The sequence below is a fragment of the Lontra canadensis genome, unplaced genomic scaffold, assembly GCF_010015895.1.
Source record: "Lontra canadensis isolate GAN:19392208 unplaced genomic scaffold, GSC_riverotter_1.0 scaffold13, whole genome shotgun sequence".
Classification (NCBI taxonomy): domain Eukaryota; kingdom Metazoa; phylum Chordata; class Mammalia; order Carnivora; family Mustelidae; genus Lontra; species Lontra canadensis.
The window spans coordinates 5,674,067-5,698,269 of NW_022631007.1; the positions used below are offsets into that span (position 1 = coordinate 5,674,067).

General features: G+C 40.3%; 1 protein-coding gene across 12 annotated transcripts in view; it reads right to left on the reverse strand.

Annotated features, from left to right (window-relative positions):
- The window catches only part of DOCK10 (dedicator of cytokinesis 10), a 263,090-nt gene that overhangs the window by 53,807 nt on the left and 185,080 nt on the right, over positions 1–24,203 (reverse strand). For all 12 annotated transcript variants that reach the window (XM_032857354.1, XM_032857356.1, XM_032857353.1 and 9 more), the window contains exons 16-27: positions 23,891–23,970; positions 21,912–22,099; positions 21,309–21,374; positions 19,253–19,345; positions 15,282–15,405; positions 14,967–15,088; positions 14,508–14,594; positions 11,533–11,625; positions 10,992–11,110; positions 9,143–9,212; positions 5,658–5,771; positions 2,806–2,877 (exon numbers count right to left, since the gene is read on the reverse strand). In XM_032857354.1, the coding sequence (XP_032713245.1) occupies positions 2,806–2,877; positions 5,658–5,771; positions 9,143–9,212; positions 10,992–11,110; positions 11,533–11,625; positions 14,508–14,594; positions 14,967–15,088; positions 15,282–15,405; positions 19,253–19,345; positions 21,309–21,374; positions 21,912–22,099; positions 23,891–23,970 (1,228 nt within the window). The remainder of the gene's footprint in view (positions 1–2,805; positions 2,878–5,657; positions 5,772–9,142; positions 9,213–10,991; positions 11,111–11,532; positions 11,626–14,507; positions 14,595–14,966; positions 15,089–15,281; positions 15,406–19,252; positions 19,346–21,308; positions 21,375–21,911; positions 22,100–23,890; positions 23,971–24,203) is intronic.

Below are 24,203 nucleotides of genomic sequence, written 5' to 3' on the forward strand. Positions count from 1 at the left end.
GAGCTCCAGAGATGATTAAATGTCCAGACAAGCAGATCTGTTATGCTTGGGTCAAGCCATGGCTGGAGAGACCTGTGGTGTGGAGGCATGGCTGGGGAAATCTGGGTGGTTGACCTCAGCATGGTGGCTCTGCACATTTCCCTGAGCCCTCAGCACTAGTATAAGTGCTCTACACCTCCCTACTAGGAGATCACATTTCTCCCAGGTGGGAGACACTGCAAAAACCTTTCCCTGCAAGGCAGTAGGCAAATCCTTCAGGAGACGTCCCTTCTCCCTTGGAGCTCAAGCTAATAACTGGGGTTAAGTCCCAGCTTAACCCAGCTATGAATCTGCTGTGCCTGAGAAGATAAGACAGAGAATATACCCCAAGGAGCTCTAAAAGTTAGCTGACCTGTGCCAAGCAGGAGCCATGGGAATTCCTTTGAGATTGAATGTTAAATGTGTTTTGATAAGGGGGCCATAAAGGAGAGTGAATAAGTTAAAACTCATTGACATGGGGCACTTTATCAGGACTTGGGATGAATTAATCCTGTTCTCATTGTTAGGATGGCTCTTAGAACCCTAGAGATCGCACATTCTAAGCAAAGGAAAATGAGAATGCTTGAGGTGCCCTTGCAAATGACAGAGGAAGGAACAAAGAGGCAGAGGAAAGTGGATATATAGGAATGCATATATTGAGACCAGAAGGCCTACTGGATGGTCAAGTTCTATAGGAAGGTCCGGACGACACACCATCCACACCAAAGCCATGAAGAAGTTGCTGGGACCGACATCCCTCAGAAGATCAGGGGTCTCCCATCTGCAGGTGAGACAGGCAGTCACAGTGCTGTCTCACTAACAGCCATGGAGATGATGTTCACCAAAGTAGCAGGGGCCATGTGATGCTATTTAATCTCTAGGAGCCAGAGGCCTGTGATCATCCTAACAGATGGCAAGGTTGGAGGGCAGCCAAAGGGGCTAGACTCTCATGTAGTTGTAGAGCCAGTTAATAATGTGTGGGTTCCCTCTGGGAAAAACAGACAGCAACCAACAATGACAGTGTTTAATCCACCAAGAGGGCAGGAATGGACTGTCAGAAGATGAGGATGCTTGCTCCAAAAAATATTCATGATACCTTTCTCTGTTCCTGGACCTGAGTCAATTTTCTGATCTGGTACACACTGATTGAAGAAGAGAGGGAGTCTCTAAAAGACAACCTCAGCAATACTTCAGTAAGCATATACCGCATGATTCTGTCAGTCCTTCTACAAGGGACCCTACAGCCATTTACTCAGGTGACCACACTAAGGAGAGGGGATTACTCACATATTTCAAGCACTACTAAACAGAAGATCTGAGTTGATACTGATATCTGAAGGCCAAAAGAATCATGACATTTACCCTGTTAGAGTGGGAACTTACAGGGACCAGTAAGAGTCCTGACTATAATTCTGTTAATCATGGGTCCACTGGTCTCAAAGATCCACCCAACAGTTATTTACCTGGTACAAATGTGTATTTATACATTATGCATAATTGACATAATTGGCATTTGAAGTAACCTTACAGTGGATGCTTGGCATGTGGAACTTTTCTAGTGCAAAAGGCCTAGTGGAAAGGTCCGACACTGCCCCTTCCCGACCAAGAATGAAAATAAAGATGATATTGCTGTTCACCACCATCCCCACCCAAAACAGTATTCTGATTTACTCTCTTGGTGGCAGAGGGGTGGGGTCAGAGGTTCCCCTTGGTCTTACCCACTATGGGAGTGCAGAGAAGTCTCTGTGGAACTCCGGTGGTCAATCCACTTGAGTCCTTATTCCTCCTTACCCAATCATAACTACAAATAGTCTGGGTAGAGTGTGATTACCAGAGGCAGAGACCACTCTGGACCACTCTGAGGGCTGGGACTCATCACAGTGTGGTAAGTCATCAAGACCTTCAGAGGTGCTGGCCGAAGGTGAGGGGGTAAAAAATGGACAGAAGAGAAGGGAAATCATGAGATCAGGTAGGGCCTTGAGATATACTGTGGAAGAGCAGGTTCAGGAGCACGTGGTCCAAACAGAGGACTGTGGAAGCCATGGATATGTACAGCTCAGATGTTCCTTCAAGACAAAAATCTACCAGGAAGAACATAAATAGTTGCTAACTTTTGGGATCCACTCAAGTGCTCATGCCAAGGCCACACTCTCCCGAGGCTGCTTTAAGTTAATAACTGAGCTTGCAGAGACATCAGACCAGACCATCAGCCCCATGCAGGAGTCTCCCAATGAACATTCTCTGCTCTCAGATTGCCCACTGGCCTAACCAAAATCTTCCCACTGCACAGTGATTTTTGGCCAACCCTCCTTCTTTCCTTCCTCATCTCCTTCCACAGGTGTTAGAACTTCCTGCTCCTGGGGCACCTACGTGATTAAGGCACCTAAGTTGGTTAAGCAACTGCCTTCGGCTCAGGTCATGATCCTAGAGTCCCAGGATCTAGTCTCACATGGGGCTCCCTGCTCGGTGGGGGGGGGTCTGCTTCTCCCTTTGACCTCTCCCCTCTCATGCTCTCTCCTCTCATTGTATCTCTTAAATAGATAGAATCTTAAAAAAAAAAAAAAAAAAAGAACTTCCTGTTCCTTTTGTCCTTCCCCCTCATCTTTTTGCACTTCTAATTTTGTCCTGGCTTCTGAAGGACCTGTACTGACACACACAATCATTTCTCTCACTTAAAAAGCAATTTACATAAATTTCTAAGTTTTATGAAGTAAATAAAAATGGAACTAATGAGAGCATATTCATCAGCACAATTGTTGGATAATATTGTATTACCTATGATCTTACCTGAATTTTATTTGTGTCAATCAAGTGCTGAGCCATTGATTTTAGGATAATTGCAAAGAAGAACCAGGAGTGCTATTAGAAAAAGAAAAGACAGTAAGAAATTTATTATGTTACAGCAAAATAATGATGACTCTGTGCTCTACAACATGTAATATTATAAATCTTGATTTTAAAGTGTACTTTGGAATGGATGGGCCAACTGCACACATGACCGTCCAGTCTGCACAAGTGAGTGCTGTCCACAGACCAGTGACTCTCTCCCACTTTAAGGTGCTTCTTCCTCCAGCCTGGACTTAAACTCTGGCATCACGATTTCCCCTCTGAAGGATGGACTTAGGAAAGAGGCCTTTGCAGAACCAGGAATATGCCAGTAACCCCTTAAGGCGGGAGTCTCCTGGGGATCCTTATAGGTCCAGAAAGGGAGTTAGGGGTTCCCAATGGACATTTCTCTTGGCTTCTCTCCCACCTCTTCCTATGGGGAGGTGTGTAGCTTGAGAAAACCAAAACATGTACCTGCATGAAGGTCCCTCTTTCTCGGGTCTAAGGGTCATTCTTATCCAGATACAGAAAATATATGTGGTCAATGTACAGTTTAAAGAATGTGCCTCCCTCCCATTTTCTCCACCACAGATAACAATTTTGAATTCTGTTCAAATGAATGCTAATCATTCCCTAACTTTACTTCATAATTTTGCTACCAATTTCATACATGGAAGCAGTACTTAATTTTGCCTGCCACTGAACTCCATATAAATGGAATCATCTTGTGTGGATTCTTCTGTGATTGCCTTTTTCACTCAACAGATTCTGTCCTGAGATTCATTTCTGTTGAGCCACGTAGCTGGGAGTCTAGTATTGTCACTGCATTACATACATGACCACACTTTACGTATCTGCTCTACCATGGACTGGCATTTGAATTCTATCCAATTTCAGCTGAGACAAACTATGCTGCTAAGAACTCCTGAGTACACAGCCCTAACTCTAGAATTCTGTCTGAGGGGAGAGGCAGAGGAGGTCTGAGTTCTAACAAGGCAGCTCTGGCTTAACGAAGGGGTCACTTGATCTTGGAAATGGAACTCATAATTAACACAAGGCACATTGTTAAAATCCCCTTTCCCCATCTTGTCAGAAATGATATTTTTCACCATATGCCCAATGTCCCCACATTTGCCTCTTAATGCAGCTAATACTTACCATGCCCCACCTCTTAGCACTCTGGCTTGCCTCTACCTTTTATCTTGAGTCCACCAGGATTAATGAAATTAAACCTTTTGCCTCACTTCGTGTCTGATAAGAGAAACCCTGCTCCCCTCCTGTCCTCCAATATCTGTTGGCCTCGCATATTCCTTTCCGTGTGCACCCAGCCCACTGCTTCCTAGCTCCTGACTCCCTCTTGCCATACCTTCTGGAATGCATGGTCCAACATCAGCAGTCTCCTGAAGGTCCAATTTCTCCCAAATTCCCTTCACCTCATCTTTTAACTGAGGGCTGACTCTCCCCAGAGAAGCCTGCTTCTCTGGCAAGCAACCCCCCTGAGCACCCCAACACCATCCTCACCCCATTAAGGTCTATTCCCTACACAACAATCAGGTCCGCTCATGTCACACCCCTGCTCAGGACCCTCGAATAGCTCCCTTTCACTGAGTGGAAGCCGAAGTCCTTGCAATGGCCCAGGAGGCCTTAACTACCTGCCTACCATTGCCAACCCCCCCCCCCCCCCCCCGCCGCCCCGCTCCAGCCACACTGGTCTCTCTGCTGCCCCTCCGACATTTCAGGCATGCTGCTGCCTTGTGACTTTAAACATGTCTCCCCTTTACCTTTACTGTTCTCCAAGCCAGTTCCACATGGCCAACTCCCCCTCTTCTTTTGCGTTTTTTGCTTAAAGCTTGCCTTCTCCAGAGCTCTATCCTGACCATTCTATTTAATCTGCAAACCTCATTCTGTGCCCCCAGTGCACCCAGCATCCCTTACTGGCTCGACATTTTCTTTTCCTATAGCACTTCTCACTTTCTAATACACGATTTAATTAATTTTGTCACTATGTCTGTCCTTTATTGTTTTTATCCTCCAGTAGAATGCAAACTTCCCAAGGGTGGAGGTCTTTATTCTACTCTCTGATGCCTGCCAAATGCTGAGTTTGGTGCCTGTCCCATGGGGGGCACTTGGAACATCTTTGTTGCATGAACAGAATGAATATACTCGTAAGACTAATTTAAACCCACTGCTTGGCTTAGAATAATTGGAGTTTAGGGAACTCATGTTAATGTTTATTGATCCCGCCTTCTCTTTCCAGCTACATACTAATCAATCATCCATCTGTCAAGTCATGATAGGTAATTAATTTAACTAGGGACTAAGTCCATTCTTCTATAATAATTTAGTCATCTATTTACAAGCTTCTCACCATCTTTATGTGCCTACAAATGCATGTGTTTCAACTTTCTGCAGTCAAAGCATGGTTGCTTTGTTTCCTCTCTGTTAGTGTATTCATTAATACCTCACTAATCCTTTTGTTGATACATTTCCTCTTACAGTGCCTAAAAGCCCCACAAACTTTACTTTTGCTACAGTTAGCACTTCGGAGTGTTTCAGATGATTCTTAGCGGTTACTCATTCTGTCTGTGGGCCAATGGACTCCACTGGGACCACTGTATATTTTCTGTTCCTTTGACACAGATCTCTTTTGCTTAATATTTTTATGTACTACAGTTTCAATACAGTTTATGACATTTATGCCAGAAACTATAAGAGAGATGATCTATGGAAATCAATGAGTCTTATTATCTTCCAGGGATGAGAGCAAGCGATCTCTTGTGCTAGCTGTTGAAGGACTGTTTCAAATTCTTTACCTTCAAGACATGCTTTACTGTTGTTGAGTCATTTGATTTCAAAAGACCAGTCACATTTTTAGCCAGTTCCTCATGTATTGTTCTCTCCTTGCATGCCGTGGTCTTGAATACGAACTGAAGGAAACCCAGAAAGTGAAAAAAGTTAAAGACTTAAAAAAAAAAAAAAAGAAAGAAAGCTTCAAAAATTATGTTACTTGAATAACTCGTATTTCACAATTATCTGCTCATGCCAAATTTTGTCATGAAATCAATGAAGGCCCAATGATAAGAGTAGTACACAACCGTTCCTATTTAGGGCTTTGCACAGAGAGGGCTCGGCTCACCTAAGCTCTCCTTGAAACTCTTTTTGCAGAAATCAAAGGAAAGAGCCAGAGAGCAATTTAGCAGGTTCAAGGAAACATGGAGGGCTTTGACCCACCTACTCAGGACACATTTCCCCTTCTCCTTCCTTCCACTGGTAACAGGTGGCATGGTAGCATTTCTTCATCCTGAAAGGGTAGAGCACCCACTCAAATAGCCAAGTGGGGAAGCAGGTGCCTTCCAGAGGCCAGTAGGTGAGCTCCCCACACGCCCAGTTTCTTTCACCTCATGCTCAGACACAGCTAACAAAGGGTTCATGAACATTGGCCATCAGTAAGATAACAAATGCTGCTCACTTTTTTTTCTCTTGAAAGACTGGTTTTGGGGTACATTTCTGAATGTATGTAATGGTTTTAATTTTCAGTATTTGTTCCTAGATTTTAAGGGTATCAGTACCCATTTATGCACATATCTTAAATATAAAATGCTTATCCCTGATTATACTGGTTTACTTATGAGTTGGGTTTGCCTCAAGAAAGGTTATTTCTTCATAATCTTCACCACCCAGACTTCACTATAATCAAGAGTGAAGGCAGGCAAGAAACTCAAAGCAGGAACCCATTCACATTAGGATTTATAATCGTTATCTTTGAACTTTGCAACTCATAGACACCTAAGTTGCTCTGATGGAGCCTGACTTCTCCAAGCTCATTGCAGAGGAGAAAGACAAAGCTAAGAAATAATGAAACTGGCCCAAATCAAGAGTAATATGACTTTTTTTCCCCTCATGAATTGTAACTCATTTGAGGGTAATATCATTACCAGCTACCTGGTCCCATGTAGTTACTTAACACCAACAGCATGAAAATTAGCTGTGAGATATTCTTATTTTAAAATTTTGGCTGGAACATGTCAGTGCCATGAATTTCAATAAACCATGGCATTTAATTAGATAGACTTGAGACACACATCTGCAAAAGACATGGAGTATGTGTGTATTTTGGATATTGTAAATGGGGTGAGTTAGCAGCATTTAGCACCACTGAACTTGAAATGGTGTTTAGTTTGCTCCTGAATGTATATAAATTCCATTGAATATATCACATCTTTCAAGGACATCAAAGCATGTATTGGTACCAGCCCATCAGTTTTCATTATACACCTAGATATAGGCCTTAATATTCATCTACATGTTAAAAAATACTTTTTTCCACAGGGAATTAAAAAAAAAATCAGACTCTTTAGTCAAGGTTTAGTCTGTTAACCATGTACTGCAACAGGAGGTCAATCACAGATTCATAGAGCTAGATATTCATTAGGTCCATCTCTTCTCACTTCACAGAGGAGAAAAAATGAGGTCCAGAGATGCTGATTACTCAAATTAACTATTTAGCCTTGACTAGAGTCTAATTTCCCACTTGCTAGTTTAGTGTTCTTTCTGGAGTAAAGTTCCGGTTGATAATATTTATTAGGGTGTGTCCACTTTAGATATGTGAAAATATTTTTATGAAATACCTTTAGGAATTATTATAAGCTTCAAATCCCACTTAGGTATACATTTCTGGATTTCACCCACTTCAAAGCAAACCAAATAAGCAATCTCTTATATTGCAAAATCAAATTGTCACATCAAGAGATTTCAAACATCCTGGTTAAAAATGAAGACCATACCAGGATGCATTCCAATACACCTTTTCAAGAGCATCACAGAATGAGCCTGAGAGCTGATTTAAGGTTCTCATAAGGAACTTTCTTTGGCTGTCACAAAAACAGTCATAGCATCGGTGGGTTCTTAACGTAATCTTCAATGATTCCATTGGAACGAGGTAAATACTTGTGTTGAAATGAAGATGGCTTTGTGTAATATGGACTGGGGAATTGTTTTCTTCTTAGATCCTTTGGTGATTGAAATGGAAAACGTGAGTTAAGCATTGAGAAAAATTTCCATTGATGATTCTGTTGAATGTAAATTCATCAGTACTAGATTAAAGTATGCTACCATTCTGTCTTAAACAGAGAGAAAAATAAACAAGCATTTGTAGGTCAACTGTCTTTCAGCAACTGAAATGTACATTGTGTTGGATAAAAGTATACTATAGGGAAACTATTGTGAAGTAACTATTTTTGGCATATGGGCTATTTTAAGGAAGGGCACATGCTCATACTTGAGTATTTGGGAAGATACTTAACATTTCAGGCAAATAGAAATTATACAGATATAAAACCATAATGTAAAAGTCCTTCAGAGGGATTCACTCCAGAATGAAATTTCATGGGAAGTTTTGTTTTGTTTTGTTTTTCACTCATTTCTAGCACAGAAACCCCCACATTCTTCTCTAGTCACCTTTCTAGATGTCTAAATCATAGGATTATATGTTTATTGGCATAGATTAATGGAATAAATTCTTTAAGTTAAAAAAGTTCTGTGTCTCAAAAAGGTTTACTCTGTACAGAAAAAAAATAGAAATTGAGCTCCTCTATGCATCATAAAGTAATACAAGACTCTCTCATTTATCTCTGGATGGATTCTTTCTTTTCATTCAAGAAGATGACATTTAGGCAGGAACTCTAGTGTGCAAACATCATCACAAGTTCACTGGCATTAGTTCATAGGCCAACTGGAAATGAGAATATGAACATGTCTGAGTGAACACTTGACAAAGGACGCTGGAAGCAGTGCACAGGGATGGAATGGGCTAGTGGATCATGCCCGAGGATAAAGGACTTAACATACCAGAAGCAGGTACATATATACAGTAACTGGGAAAATGAAATAATGCCTGAGAAAACAATAAAAAGAGCTAAGAAAACATTACCAAAGAAACACAGAGCATTCAACAAACCAACAGGGAAAATATTCCGTAACTTTACACAAGAATTGTATTTATTTGTAATGTGAACTTCAAAAGGGCAATACTTCTTTCATTTTCTCTTCTATTTCTCTGCTCTTTCCTCCCATATAAATATTCATTTGCACAGGTACATGTTATTACACATTTAAATAATATGTCTTGGCCATCAATGCAAAGAGATGGAATTCTAAGTAGCTAAGGGGAATGCTTGATATTATCGTGGTGAGCCCCATCCAGTTAAAGGGAGAAAGGTCCCACTTATTGCAGACAGGAAATGAGACAAATCACACAGCACAAGGGGATACACCCAGGGTCCAAGTGGCAACTTTGTACCTTAATGTACGACTGGACGGAGTGGTCCAGCTGCTCCTCATGGCATTTGGCCACAATGTCGGTCAGAACCCTGGAAGAACAAAACTGTTTAGTGGTCTTTCTGGGAAAGGTGGGAAAATACAACTTGGTTGGGTACTGGAGTGCTTCATAAACTGGGTATTTAATAGGTACTGAATGAATGCAGGAACCAATTTCAGACTCCCCCCTCAGATGCCCCAATATCTATACCACCCGTTAACCATCTCCAGCCTTGAAATCTCTAAACACTAAGATATGAGGAGTATCTATGCCAGCAATATCACACTGGAGACTCTTATGGCTGGCATGTTGGTTGACACTGTCTTCTTGGAAAAGGATCATCTTTGGTATCTCATTAAAATTTAAAACTTTTAACCTCTAATTATCATAGTCCTTTTAAAGAGGGCTTCCCTTCCAAAAAGGCGGCAATACATATACTTCTGTAAAAAGCCATTAGGTTGAGATTCAGGGTTTTGTTTTTTATTTCCCATCTTAGCTGATGAAGTGTTTCTAGCAGCAGTGGTGGTACTATTTTCATGTTAATACATCCAGCTACTCCATGGTTGTAGCATTTTGGAATGTCTGGGAATTTCAGCACATCTCTGTTAAAATATTTAGGAGTCTTATTCACGAAGACCTGTGTATTCAAGCTGAAAAGAGCCTCATTTGAAGGCACAGTTGGGGACTTTTAATCTGGGTCTAGAACTGGCTGTGGTGGGATTGTTAGATATACTTTAATTTTCCAGAGCTTCAGAGTGCTACTTTAAAAACAAGACTAAAGACCCTCATTCTGAAAGAGGTTAATAATATGCTTACATGTTTGTGAAAGTTCTGGACACATTTCAATGTCGAGAGTAATTTTTTTTCCAGAGTTCTGTGACTGCTTTTTTTTTTTTAAATGAACATTAGACATATATAATGCTTTTAACTAATTTAAAATAGTATCTCTATAGAGAGGAAATTAGGTTCATCAAAGTTACTAGACAGATTAGTAATGTTGGAAGAATGTAGTATAGACAAATTTAAAGATAACAATTAAAAATTTTAAAAAATCTAGTGTGAATGTGAAATGGTACAACCACTCTGGGAAACAATTCAGTATTTTCTTAAAAAAATGCATATGCAACTATCATGACCCAGCAATGGCACTAGGCATTTACTTCAAAGAAATAAAAACTTGTGTTCACCTAAAATCTACCCCAAACTGAAAAAAAACCTAGATGTCCTTCCTATCTATGTGTCTATATCTATCTATTTATCTATCTATCTGTCATCTATCTATCTATCTATCTATCTATCTATCATCTATGTCTGTCTGCCTATGTATCTATCTAAAATTTTAACAGATTAGTAGTTACCAGGGCTAAGGAGTGTGGGCTGGGGACATGAGGGAAGTAATTTTGTATAAAGGGCAACATGAGAGATCCCTGTGGTGATGGAAATGTTCCATGTTCTGTTTCTATCAATGTCAATATCTTGGTAGTGCTACCACGTTCCAGTTTTGCAAGATGGTACCATCAGTAAACTGGGTAAAGGGAACAGGGTATCTCTCTGCATCATTTCTCATGACTGCATGCAAATCAATAATGATCTCAAAATAGAAAGCTTAATTAAAAAACAAAAGAGAAAGTTAAAAAAGAGGTCTAAAGCTTTATCCAAATGATAACAAATTTGAAGTCAAGAACTCAAGAGTGAAAAAATACTTAAAATCTGAGACATATGTTCAAGTGAAATGCAAGCATACACAAGTGGGGGGCCAGCTCCTTATCATCACAGTTTTGGGCACTCACAGACAGTAAGATCTCATCTCCTAAGACTGTGGGAGAGATACCTGGTCACAGTTGTACTTATTTCATCTTCTTCATTCTGTACCAGCACCTTGAAGAGCTGATTCAAGATTATAGGCAGAAAACTCATGATTGCGTGAATCTTTTCCACATTCAGTAAGTTCTGTAGTAAGTTAGTGGGAGAGAAAGGGCACTGATTAAATTTAAAGCACATTCTACTGATGTGCTTCAGAACTCAAATACGAATCCTCTAGCTCACCTCTATCTGGCTTTATTCTTCACTGCACTTAACATGCCATGTGGCATTGGGACATAGTTGCGAGGACCTGATATGCAATTATCTAATTTAAAATCAATTGATTCTGATTTTCAATCATTTTTATTTTGGGAAAAAACCCTGATGTTTACTTGTTTTGTAAACAACAGGCAGAAACAGTTTAGGAGTTGAGAAATAACCATGCACTCTCTGAATTGATAAGGCATTTAAAAAATTATCTCTTAGTTTGCTACTCATTGGAAACTGTCAAGGTCTCTTTTGCCTGTTTCTGCCCTGGAAACACGGAAACTATTTGCATCTCATGTTACCTTACAAGAGCGGATGAAATTTGAGGTAGGTGACTGAGACATATCTTTCTCTCTTTTTTGGCACTGTCGGAAAAATGTGTTCACACGGGGATCCTGAAACAGCAAATAAAATGTTTATCTGATGACACATAAGCTGTATAGCAATTGTGCTGATGGAGGGCAAGTATTTCTGGAGGACAGATGCCTCGATAAGCAGGTGCTTTATCAAAGAGTCGAGTGTGTGCTTTTCTTCTTAGTCACATGACAGTGGCTTGGGAAGCACTTCTCTTGGCTCTCTCACCCCCTTTTTCTAATTGCCTTTTTTCATCTTCCTGTTTTATTTTTCCCACAGACTTTGATGTATTTTTCTTATATATTTCTTAACACACATGAGAAGATGTACTCTTAATTTGCACAGGGATATTTTCAGACTTAGAATGCCTGAGCTAATAAAAAATTAGGAAATTCACTCTAACCTGATGAGATAAAACTGATTTGTACCCTTTGTTATGGGCTGAATTGTGTTCTCTCGTAATCCGCATGTTCAAATCCTAACTCCAAGGACCTCAGAATGTAACCATATTTAGAGATAAGGTCTTTAAAGACATAGTTATATTAAAATGAGGCCGTTAGTGTGGACCTAGTCCAAAATGACTGATGTTTCCATAAAAGAGGAAATTTAGGGGCACCTGGGTGGCTCCACTGGTTAAGTGTTTGACCCCTGATTTCAGCTAAGATCTTGATCTCGGAGTCATGAGTTCAAGACCAACCTACTTAAAAAAAATTAAGGAGGAAATTTGGACACAGGAATAGACAGCAGACATGCACTGGCATAGAGAAAGACCATGAAAGGACCCAGCAAGAAGATGGCCACTTACACACCAAGAAGAGAGGCCTCAGAAGAAACCAACCCCACCAACACCTTGATATTGGTCTTCTGGACTCCAGAATGATGAGAACATAAATTTCTGTTGTTTAAGCTGTCCAGGTTGTGGTATTTATTACAACAGCCTGAGTAAACTAATTTTCCCTTTAATGCTATTTTCTGTAGAGGGTGGCACCTTAGAAATTCTCTAAGTGCTGAGCTAAGGATCAGAATTATATAGTCGGAAAGTGAGACAAAGAGTTTTAGTGAAGATACACACTCTGGATATTTCTCTGGAATGTACTGATTCTGGAAGGATATTTGTGATTTGGGTTTCTCTCAGTTATGGGGTGTGTGTTTGTGTTATATTTTCAGTTTCATTTCACTTATTCATCTATGTGACAATTATTCTTTGAAAGCTGACTATGTGCCAGGGCCTTGGCAGGCATGGAGGACAGCGTGGAGGGCCAGGAAAACCCAGTTCTTTCCTCTGTGGTCCTTCCATGATGCCAAGGAGACAGGTACCATACCACCATGTCAACACACACCTACTTGATCATAGTTAGGTAAGTGCTTCCCAGGAAAGCAGGGGGCCATGTGGGTATACAACAAGATGACACAGCATGTCTGAGGGGTCTGCAAATAGGAGAGGCTTCTTTGAGAAAGTGACATTTGAGCCAACATCTGAAGGACCGGTGGGAGCTGACCAGGCCAATGCAGAGAGGGGAGGAAGAGAGAGAGATTGCCTTCCTGGCAGAGGGCTGAGTTTTGAAAGGGGAAGCTAAGCAGATGGAGGGCATGGTGCTAGAGACGGCCTGGGCGTTTGGTCACTGAGGTGAATCCTGGGCTTGATGAAGGACGAATGTGTCCTACCAGGGCAAAGAGCATGTGGGCGGTGGCAGCGGAGGCAGAGAAAGATGAGTGGTGATGAGTCAGAGAGACACCTGGTCTGTTGGGAAGAAAGCAGCTGGATGTGTGAGCAAGAAGGACTGATATTCTGAGGTATATAAAGGCAGGATTGGGTGGGGAAGGGCCATTCTGTGGGACTTGAGGAGTTTGGGTAGAGGACTGGGGAAGAGGGCTAAATCTGGCTTGAGGCCCCAGAGATTATGGAGAGAAATTCTGAACCAATATGTGTGTAATACCTGGAAGATGTCTTTTCTCTCAGCAAGTGAGTATTAGCAACACACTGAATTTAAGAGAGGAGAAATACAGTGTGTGTACTTAATGATTTGCTTTGTACTTTATAATTTGTATCATGAAAGTCCTCACACTGACGTAAAATCAGCTGTCTTGCAGAGGAAGATGTGCATCTGTGGTAATTTAGCAACAGCAATAGCAACATCTGTAGAGCATCTTTCAGTTCCTGAGATATTTTCCCATGCGATTTCTCATTTTGATCCTTCCCACAACGTCAGGCAGATAGTACTGTCACCCTTTTCCTGCTGATAAAATAAGGACGGCAGGGGTGAGGGAAATTGTGCAGGATCACTGCGGAAGAATGTGGCTGAGGAGGCTCTCCATGGCAGTTCTGCTGACCTCGTGGCCTGTCCATCAGGAGCACCAGATAGGCTCTGGAATCAGACTTAAGTTTTTGTCTTGTTTTGTTTTGTTTTTAGATTTTATTTATTTATTTGATAGATAGAGAGAGAGCGAGAGAGAGTGCGAGCACACAAGCAGGGAGAGCGGCAGAGGGAGAGGGAGAAAGGAACCCTACGTGGGACTCGATCCCAGGACCCTGGGATCATGACCTGACCCCAAGGTAGATGCTTAATACACTGAGCAACCCAGGCATCCCTCAGGTTTAGTTTTGAGGTAAAGATCAAAAATCTTTCATTTCGACCTTTCCCATTTTTAATACTTGGGTGTTGTCAGTGAAGCAAGCTGTATTTCCAGGAGGGTATCATCCTGAGACAGATGTGTCTGGTGTTCTAGGGCTGAAAGGTTGGGGCATTCTAGTTCTCCTCGAAGAGGCATAAAGTTATGCTGCAGACATTCTTCCTTTGCAATTCTCAGTCACCTGCCCTTCTGACAACTTGGGAAATGGTGAGTCCCCTCGTCTAAATACAAGAGCCCCCTGACGATTCTTCGTGTTAGAGCAGATGCTGTGATTTCAGGACAACACACTGACCTGAGTGTTCACTGTGGATACCACAAATGTCGATACTTTGAAGAGTGGTTTGCCACCGTCAACCCACTTAATGTCACTCCCGCCGTGCTGTAAAAAAGAGAATGTTACTGTCACTGTGGCAACTGAAGAAAAGAAAATAAACAGGTTATTAAGCTTATGTTAATTTGCCATCCAGATCCACTCACCTTACATGACTCTAGAGAGGCAAATCAGAAGATGCAAATACATTTGCAATATTGGTAAGGGAGGCCAATGTGATGTCAGGGGGTCATTCTAATGGAACATTTCCACTGGCCATAAATGAAACAAGACCTTTGAAATATTGTAGGTACTCAACTCATAACAATAGTGGCTACTTATACTACAGTCTTTGGGTTCATTTAAATAGCAGACAGAAGGTAACCTCATGCCATTTAGCTCATGTATTTTTTTTCTCTTAAATTATATATCATTCGATACCTTTCCACTTGCAGAATCTTGAAAGCTTAAATAATTAGGAGGCAGGCTTGTTGCTATTGGGATATTGTATTCTTGAGAAGCTATCTGATCATGTTTCATCAGGGGAAGCCAAGCATATCCAACTGTGCAAAGGAAGAACAAAGAGAAAACTTCTGAGTACAAACCTCCATGGTGAGGGGTAAAAGTAACGTTATTTGTCACTTATGAATAGAAAACCTCATTAAAAAATTTAATAAATGGGAGCTTTACAATACTCTCCAGTTCAAGTCACACAGATGACATGAAACACTGTCTCAGATCGCATCCTGTCGGTACCTGAAGTTTCCAGCATCTCCTTTTTCTTGGCATTAGCCTTGGCATTTATGTCACAAGTGATGTGATAAAAAGAAAACAAAATATGGTGTTTCTCATGGAGCTGGGTCGGGAGCTCAATTTTCACCTGCAAGGAGAGAGATAATAGCCAGACTAGGATGAAACTCTTTTGCCCTGGGTCAGGGTAAGACAAACCATAGACACCTTGGTCTTCTAAAAATTCTTTCCCTGAAACTGAGGACCACATTTCTTAGTTAGTGTTAGAAGGACCAATTTCACTCTCAGTAAATATCCGTCCTGCTAGCAGTCATGTGTTAAGGGGCTGATATTTTTATTTCTTTATTGTGTTGGGCGATGATAATTTAGAATGACTGGTATCTCTCATTTGATAATGTATATTAGTAGAGGATGGATTAAACACACACACAACACACACACACACACACACACACACAACTACCTGCAGGGTGTCAAAAAGGCATAGATCGAAGATCCTATCATCAAGGAACATACATTGAGTGAACTGAGTCATTGCCTGGTCCATTGTGCACAAGGAACAGTACACGAGCATTGCTTGGGAGCTCATTAGAAATGCATAGTCTAGGACACTGCCCCCGACATATGGACACAGAATCTGCATTTTCATAAGATCCCAGGTGACTTATAGGCTCAGTGTTCAGAAACATGGCAGCAGGGGATGATGTAACTGAAGCATGGATATCTCTTTTTAAAAAGAACAAAAAATAGATGAAATGTGTTATTGTGTTAACCAAGCAATGGGCTATTTTGTGACGACATCATGCTGTAGCTACATGAAGAATGCTTCCGAATAAATATAAAACATAAAGTTGACACATGGTAAAAATAGATGTAATGAGGAGCCTACTCCATGTTCTTAAAAAGAAATGTTTTGACACCCTCTATATTGTATAGTGCTTTTCAGTTTCCAAACCTCTGAAACATATGTTGGGAAGGTATGATACATTGTGTGTCATGTTGTGTCAGGTTGTGAGGATGATACAAAGGTAAGAATTGAGTTGAGAGAGGGTACAGGGCTTTGACTCACTAGGAGTTTTGCAGTCTAATCAGTAATAGAATCTTCCAGGATGAGAAACTATGTTTTTTGATAACTACTTCATGCAGGAATATCAGGATCCCATGGATGTAAGCTGCTTTCAATTCCATGTGAGCAGCTAGGTAGTTTCCAGAATGGTCAAGCAATAAGGTATTAGAAAACCAAGGAGATTATCTGCCAGCTTCTTTATTAGACTCCTTCTACATCTATCTATCCAGCACATATTTTCACATCGTTCAGGAAAGGATTTGTTACACTGATATTTAAAATGTTATGCCTGGAATCATAGCAACATCATCTGGAAACTTGTTCAACAAGTATCATGCCAATTTTCTGGAATCCAAAAATCTGGGGTGGGTTACAGTAATCTGTGTTGTAACAAACCTTCCAGGTGATTCTGGTGAATGGTAAAATGCGAGAGCTTCTCAATTAGAATGGTTTATGAGTTTACACATTCTTTATATCCCAGTAGGCTAAGCTGGTAACAAAGGCTGATGTACACTTAAGAATATATAATAATCAGCCATGTACCAGGTAGAAATTTCCTTTTTCTTAGCTAACATAAAGAGCATATGGGAATGCAATAAATTCTCAAGAATTCCAGTTAACTATGAATGCATCCTTCACTTAAATACTGCAAATATTTACAATGTAAAAGCACCATGAAATAATTCCTGTCAACTTTTACAATTAATGTAACCTTAGTTTTCAGTATGCACTGCAGAGTTCACTGGGCTTTCATTACATACATGTTCTCCTATGGAAAAGTCCATGGCTTTTATAAGAATTCTGGGAAACACATGTGAGCAAGAAAGGTTAAAAGCCAGAGTTAACAGTGAGAATATTCTCTTTTTTTTTCTTTTTGAAAAAAAAAATCTTATGTCTACAGTGAATACATCTTTCAGAGGGGCTTTTCCAAGGGGTCAATTGATACAGTAAATATTCTATAATATAGTGATAGCCCTTTACCTTAATATTTTTTCATCTTCTGTCCTGAATTTATAGGGAAAAATGTTTAAAAGCATTAAATAGATGTGGAGGAGAGAGATAAGATCAAGGGAAGTCTGTGGTTTCACTGAAGCTCCTTTAATTAGTTTTGAAATGATTGATGTAGAATAAGGTATGATGGCAGAATAATAGTTCCCCAAAGATGTCCTCATTGCCCTAATCTCCAGAATCTGTGAACAGGGCAAAAGGGATTTTTGAAAGTGATGAAATTAAGGATTTTAAAATGGAAAGATTACGTTGGATTATGGGGTCCCAATGGAATAACAAAGTCCTTATTAGAGGAAAGTCAGAGTCAGAGATGCAAGAAGAGAAGCAGAGGTCAGGGTTAGGAAACTTCTGGAAGAGGGTCACCAGCCAAGGCCTGCGGAAACTTCTAGAAGCTAGAAAAGATGAGGCAAGGGGCCTCCCCTAAAACCTCCAGAAGGAATGCAGGCCTGCTGACACCTTGATTTCAACCCTATGGGACCGTTTTCAGAGTTACGACCTCCAGACGTATAAGATAATGAAGATGGGTTTTTCTAAGCCACTAAACTGTGGTGATTTACTATCAGAGCAATAGGAAACTCATGGTAAAATGTGATATCTTTAATCCCAGACACCATATCAGCAGGTTGCATTGGTTCAGACTTTAGCTCTATAGTTGTAAATTAAATTTAAACACTAATGCTATTTGTCTGAAGTTCTTTATAAGTTGACATGCACGGAGTAATCTACCATTGGCCCAACTGCTTTTTTTCACACATCTTAGAGCAGGGTGGTGAAGCTTGAGGCCCTGGAGTCCTGTGGCCCGGTCTGAATTCTGATGATCTCTTATTAGTGGTATGCCCTTAGCAAAGTTACTTCTCTGAGTCCCAGTCTCCTTATCCATGAAAACAGGAAGGTTAATTTTATGTCAGTTTGACTGGGTTAGCAGAATGCCCAAATAACCAGTTGAACACTATTTCTGGGTGTGCCTTTGAGGATGTTTCTGGAAGAGATGAGCATTTGAGGTCTGAGTAAAGCAGATGCCTCCCCCGCCTCCCAGCATGGGTGCTCATCATCCAATCTGATGAGGGCCTGAATAGAACAAAAAGGCAGGAGGTTGAATTCTCTCTCTGCCTGACTACTTGAACTAGAACATTGATGTTCTCCATCTACCCTTGGTGCCCCTTGTTCTCCGGCCTTCAGACTGGAACTGGAATTTACATCATAGCCTTGCTGGCTCTCAGGTCTTCAAACAATACCACTGGTTTCCCTGGGTCTCAGGCTTACAGATGGAAGATCTTCTTGTCTCCATAATGGTGTGAGCCAATATCTCATAATAAATCTATCCATCTATACGTATACATCCTCCTATTGGCCCCGTTTCTCTGGAGAACCCTGTGGAGATTGAGATGATGCCTATATGGAGTATACAGCATGGTGTCTGGCACATAATAAGAGAGTCTCAGGAGTTGGCCAGGGTAGGTCATGTCTCATGCCACAGTCAGAGATGATGAGATCCAACATCTCTCAAGTTCACCTACATCATGAGGCATAGTGTTGCCTCATACTCTATGTTCTTTCCACTATGACATGAAATGTAGCTATTGATTGGTAAAACTAACACAATCGTTATTATATTGATTAATGAAATAAAAGAAAAAAAATTTTCACTGAAAAGACTGATACAATAAAAACGTAAGTATTTTTGAAGGGTGATCCAGCACTAAAACATCTGGATTTGTCACAGAACTCTTGGAGCAACTGTCAATTAATATAGTTTCTACGTCTCACTTCAGTAAACACGAGCCAAGACATGCCCTCAACCTGAGACGTGGTCCAGAGACAGTGTTTATCTTTGTGCATTACCTGACCCACTCGTTCATCTATTTAGGAGCTCCTGTAGGGGCAGTAGAGGCTTGGCCCTTACCTCATCGGAGAAATCTGGATTCTGGGAATGGTGCAGAACTGCTGTGTGGGCAGCTGAGGTGAAGAGAGGCCCTCCAGGTTTTCCATAAATACACTGTTTAAAAAGTTGAATGATTATGAGTGTCTGAAATTAACCCGAAGCAAAAAAAAAAAAAATAAAAAAGTCACAGCTCTTCAGTTAGCAATCGCGGAACAAAGATGAATTTTGTGATAACTTGCCAGGCTTCACTGATATCTAATTAACCTTGAACCTCTTCCACTTGCTCCTTGTATTTCTTATACAAGTTTGCTGCCAAAGAAAGTCTGAAGGCTTTAATTCATCATGTAGCCCTTACACCAACCTGAATCAGTTCGTTAGCTAACTTTTGATTACCAGGAGATGAGGTAAATTGCTCAATTCCGATTCCCGCAAGATGGCCTCTTGAAAGGGCCTGTGGTATCCAGCTCTGGTTTAGAATTCAAGGCAATCAGTCCTGGGTGACTACGAGGTCTGGTTGGACCCAAACTCCTGACAAGCCAGCTCCCAACCAAGAACGCTGAACTAGAAAGATAGGAGTGGTTCCAGCCTCCACCATTTTGCATTACTCTTCTATCCCAGCCCCTAACCAAGCCAGGGGATGTCATAGGGTAGAGCCTAAGCATGCAGCTTCAAGGCTTCCTTAGCCCAATGCTCAGGGTGCCTCTTCTGGAGTCTTCTGTATCTTTGTGTGATCCTTTAGAATGCACTGACATAGGACACCCATATAGCTGTTATTATTCCTCTTCGCTAGAATTTTCCCCATAAACACTGCACTAGTGGGCCTGCTGTGCTTGCCCTCTGGTCATTGCCTTTGTTTGTTTGAAAATTCCATTTTGCTTTAATTTTTCTTTCCCGATGCTAACTGATGTTACTGCAGAACTTGGAACCTGTGGAGACTGACAGTGGCTCAAGACCATTTTAAAGAACTCTTTCTCCCCTGAGTGATTCATTCAATCACTCCGACTGAGGCTCCTTCTTCTGAATCATGCTACGAACCTTCTTGCTACAGAGAAAATGGCTGGTACCTGACAGAGTGCATTAAGAGATTATCTCAGATAATCATGGGGGTTAATTAGAAATGGGCTTTGTGCTTTACCATTCCATCCCTCTGATTCATTGAAACTGGGAAGATCTGGCCACAGGTGCACTAAAAATAATTTTCCTTTCTTTCTTATGGGTTACTCTATGTTGTTTCAAGTCTCCAAAATAAAAACAGTCTCAGGGATGAACTCCGAAAACAATGACATCCAGTTGCTCTTTCGGAGGTTAAAAAGCACAGTTCATATAAACCTTGTAGTCTTATGGGTTTTATTAAATCACATGATTTACAGCAGGGACAAACTTTCTGGAGCCATCTCTCAAGCTCCTCGGGCAGCGGGCCACATGCTCCTTCCGTAGACATGAGCATCCCACGAGCCCGCTGCCCTAGCCCCTTAGCCAGTATGCTGTAGCCCCTCGGCATGGGCCACACGAGGGCCAGCTGGGACGTATCATTTTATTTTATTTTATTTTTTTTTTTTTAAAGATTTTTATTTATTTGACAGACAGATCACAAGTAGGCAGAGAGGCAGGCAGAGAGAGAGAGGAGGAAGCAGGCTTCCCACTGAGCAGAAAGCCCGACGTGGGGTTCGATCCCAGGACCCTGGGATCATGACCTGAGCCGAAGGCAGAGGCTTTAACCCACTGAGCCACCCAGGTGCCCTGGGACGTATCATTTTAAATGAAACATGCTGAATTGAGAGGTGGACTCTTTGAAAAGGGTCTTGCAGAGTCTTGCAGAGGGGAATCTGCATTTATTTCACACTAGAGTGGTTTGCTTTTTTTCCAAGTCATGAAAAGCCAAGCTATGAGACTGACATTTCTAATAGAACCAGTTAATGATGGCTATTACATCAGGTTCATTTTAGGAAATCTAACACAAATGTATTGACTTGCTCCTCCTTCAGTCACACTCAAATAAAAGGCTCCTTGGTGGTGAGGAGAACCTAAGCGCTGCCTTCCCCCTTGGATGCTGCATCCTGTCATGGACTTGGCTCACCTTCACAGGCTTGGCACCTTCTTCGTCAGAATTTTTGAATTCAATGCACACGGTTATATTTCGAGCCTGAAATTACAGAGAGGGGAAAATGGAAATTGTAATTTCCTGTTAAATAACACCACACACACACACACACACACACACACACACACACACAACCAATCCAAGTGTCTAAAATAAGTAGCTTCTAATTAAATCTGAAAAATGTAGAATACCCAACACTTTCTTCTGACAGTATCCATAGTGCTCAGAAATAGCAGAAGGACTTGGAGATATTATTTAAAAGGGAAGAAAAAACTCACATCAAAAGGAAGCAGATATGCTATTTTCAGAGTATCTTAAGAAACTACAAAAAAAGAAGTCTAGAACAAAATAATTTAGGGCTGACTTGAGAAAAGATTATTAATATGTTATAAAACTGTGCCTCCTTAAACACTTTGAAGGTGAAACTCATCACTGCCCCTTATTAAGCACGATCTGCAAATGGATTTTTATTCCACAGTATTGACCTATGATAATTTGTATTTGAACTTTTAAGAATCCGTCTTAATATGATTTCAGTAGGGTGCAGAGGGAGCACAAGTTCTCAGAAACATACCATACCTTGTTGAAACATTTCTGGCTATCGTACTTGAGGTGCCTGGGGTAAATGTAAATTTGATTTTTGTAGACTCTGTAAGGACGGCAGTACTTTGTTGAGTCGTAAATAAATTCTTCCACCTCCACTGTGGGTTCTAGTTGAGCTGTTACATCGAAAGGCTTGACAGGGATAAAGGACGATGTTACACAGTCTTTAAAAATCAGAAAATAAGAGTTTGTTATTTAATGGGATTGCTTAAGGTGAACAATACTTAACATACTTTAAAATGAATTCACTCAAAATAGAAATTCCATATTTGCAAAGGAATTTATGTTAAATTATGCAAGCATGAAGAATTCGTAGGAGGTAGAGATGATAGATAATCAAGCCATTTAATATCAAAATTGATGTCTCAAAAATGGGTAAATCTTTTGGATGGATTTATAATTACAATCTTTTTACATTAAACTTCATAATGAAAACTAAATTTTAGCTGATGATTCTCTGAACACGCTAATAATAAGATAAGGATTAACCCACTGACCTTTACCTAACATTATGAAAATAATACAGCTATTGATAAAACTTTGTCCAATCAGCCTATTATGGATAGTACCTAATGGATTCATAGTTAACTTTTCCCCATGGAATGATTTCACAATACAGGCCTGCCGACCCCTCTGCATTATTTGGTATAATTTATTCTATTTTTCTCTCCAGTTCTTACAATCTTGAAAAACCTAGCCTTGTAGGAACGGCCTAAGGAAAATAAAAAAGACAATTTGAAGTTTATAAATCAAAACTTCTGTCACTGAATAGCTTGGGGGCTGTGCTGTGGTCACTGGAAGGCAGCAAGGCCTTCTACTTTCTTTTACCCCATCTGGAATTTTCCTGTTTCAAAAAAGCAAAAAGGTCAGCTAAATATGCTTGGGAATCAGATTACAGGGTTTTTTTCCTGCCTGAAATCAATTATAGTATTTTTATTATTTGTTCCAATTTCTCTAAAGTCCTATAGTAATTTCAAAGAGAATATTCTAGCTTTTTCTTTCTTTATTTTTCTTTTCTGTAGGTAATAAAAGACAGACATATCTCACAAATCAGGTAGAGGAAATGGCTTAGTTTATTCTCTGTTTTTCCACACCAATCAATATAAAAGAGATTTGGAACCATGGCTTAGATTAAAATGCTCATTTTATTTCATATTAAAATTATTTGTAAAAAAATTATAATAATGAAAAACTTAATAGTGCTAATGGTAATTCAAATATCCTATGGTAATTATCCTCTCTCTGTCTGTAGTTTATTTTAGGATGCCTTTATTCATTCTTTGCATCACTGAGAAAGTCACAGAAAAGGCAGAATCAGAAGTAAAAAAACAAAATAGACCCATCTTGTCACTTATGAAATAAATTCTAAAATTCTTATTTATAAGTTAATAAAAGCTCCTTCTAAAATTCAGATTTTCACTGACTTGAAAAAGATACATGCTCCCCATGTAGTAAGAGAGTTTAAAAATATTCCAGTGATAATTACAACATGACCACTTGGGTGGCTACCCATGGTGTTCAGAGCAACCCTTTGGCACACAGTATGGGGGGACCAGCCCTGTATATTGAGTCAGAGGAACTGGATAGAATATAAATTCTCCCATTATGATTACTGGTTTATGAGTCTATCTGAACCCAACATTCCTCATTTACAGCCTTCAGGGTTTTGAGGACTAAAGGACATTATTTAATACCTTGCAGGGTGCATGGTACATACCAGATATATACATATTAGTTTACAATGAATATGGTTCCTGTTTTATCATACTGATAGTCTGTTTTAATGGAGAAATAAAAGCCCCAAATTTCTGTTGGATAATGAATTCCATTTATCCCAAAATTTGAGAAAAAACTCACAAAGTATTATATCTAACCAACTATCCAATGAACCAACCAACCAAAAGACCACTAACTATTCAGAACTCTACAAGTAAATCGTGACATCATCATCATACTTGGATGTTCCAAAGGAATGTTGTCAACAGCAATATCCAGGCTTCCTGGGATGGTCTGTGTTTTGCTTACTCTGTCAGCCCTGTGAAAGTAGGGAACAGAAACACACACACACACACACACACACTCTGAATTATTTTAGTCGTCAAGAAAATGAGTCAACTGTAATTCTGAGCTTTGATAAGAGTAAACAGTACAACTTGAAACAACCTTGTGAATGGTTTCATTGAGCTGGTTTTATATTAGTAGAAATCAGTGAGGGATCAAGTTACAGATATTCTGAAGAATGTTTTAGGTTTATTTGCTCCTTATTTC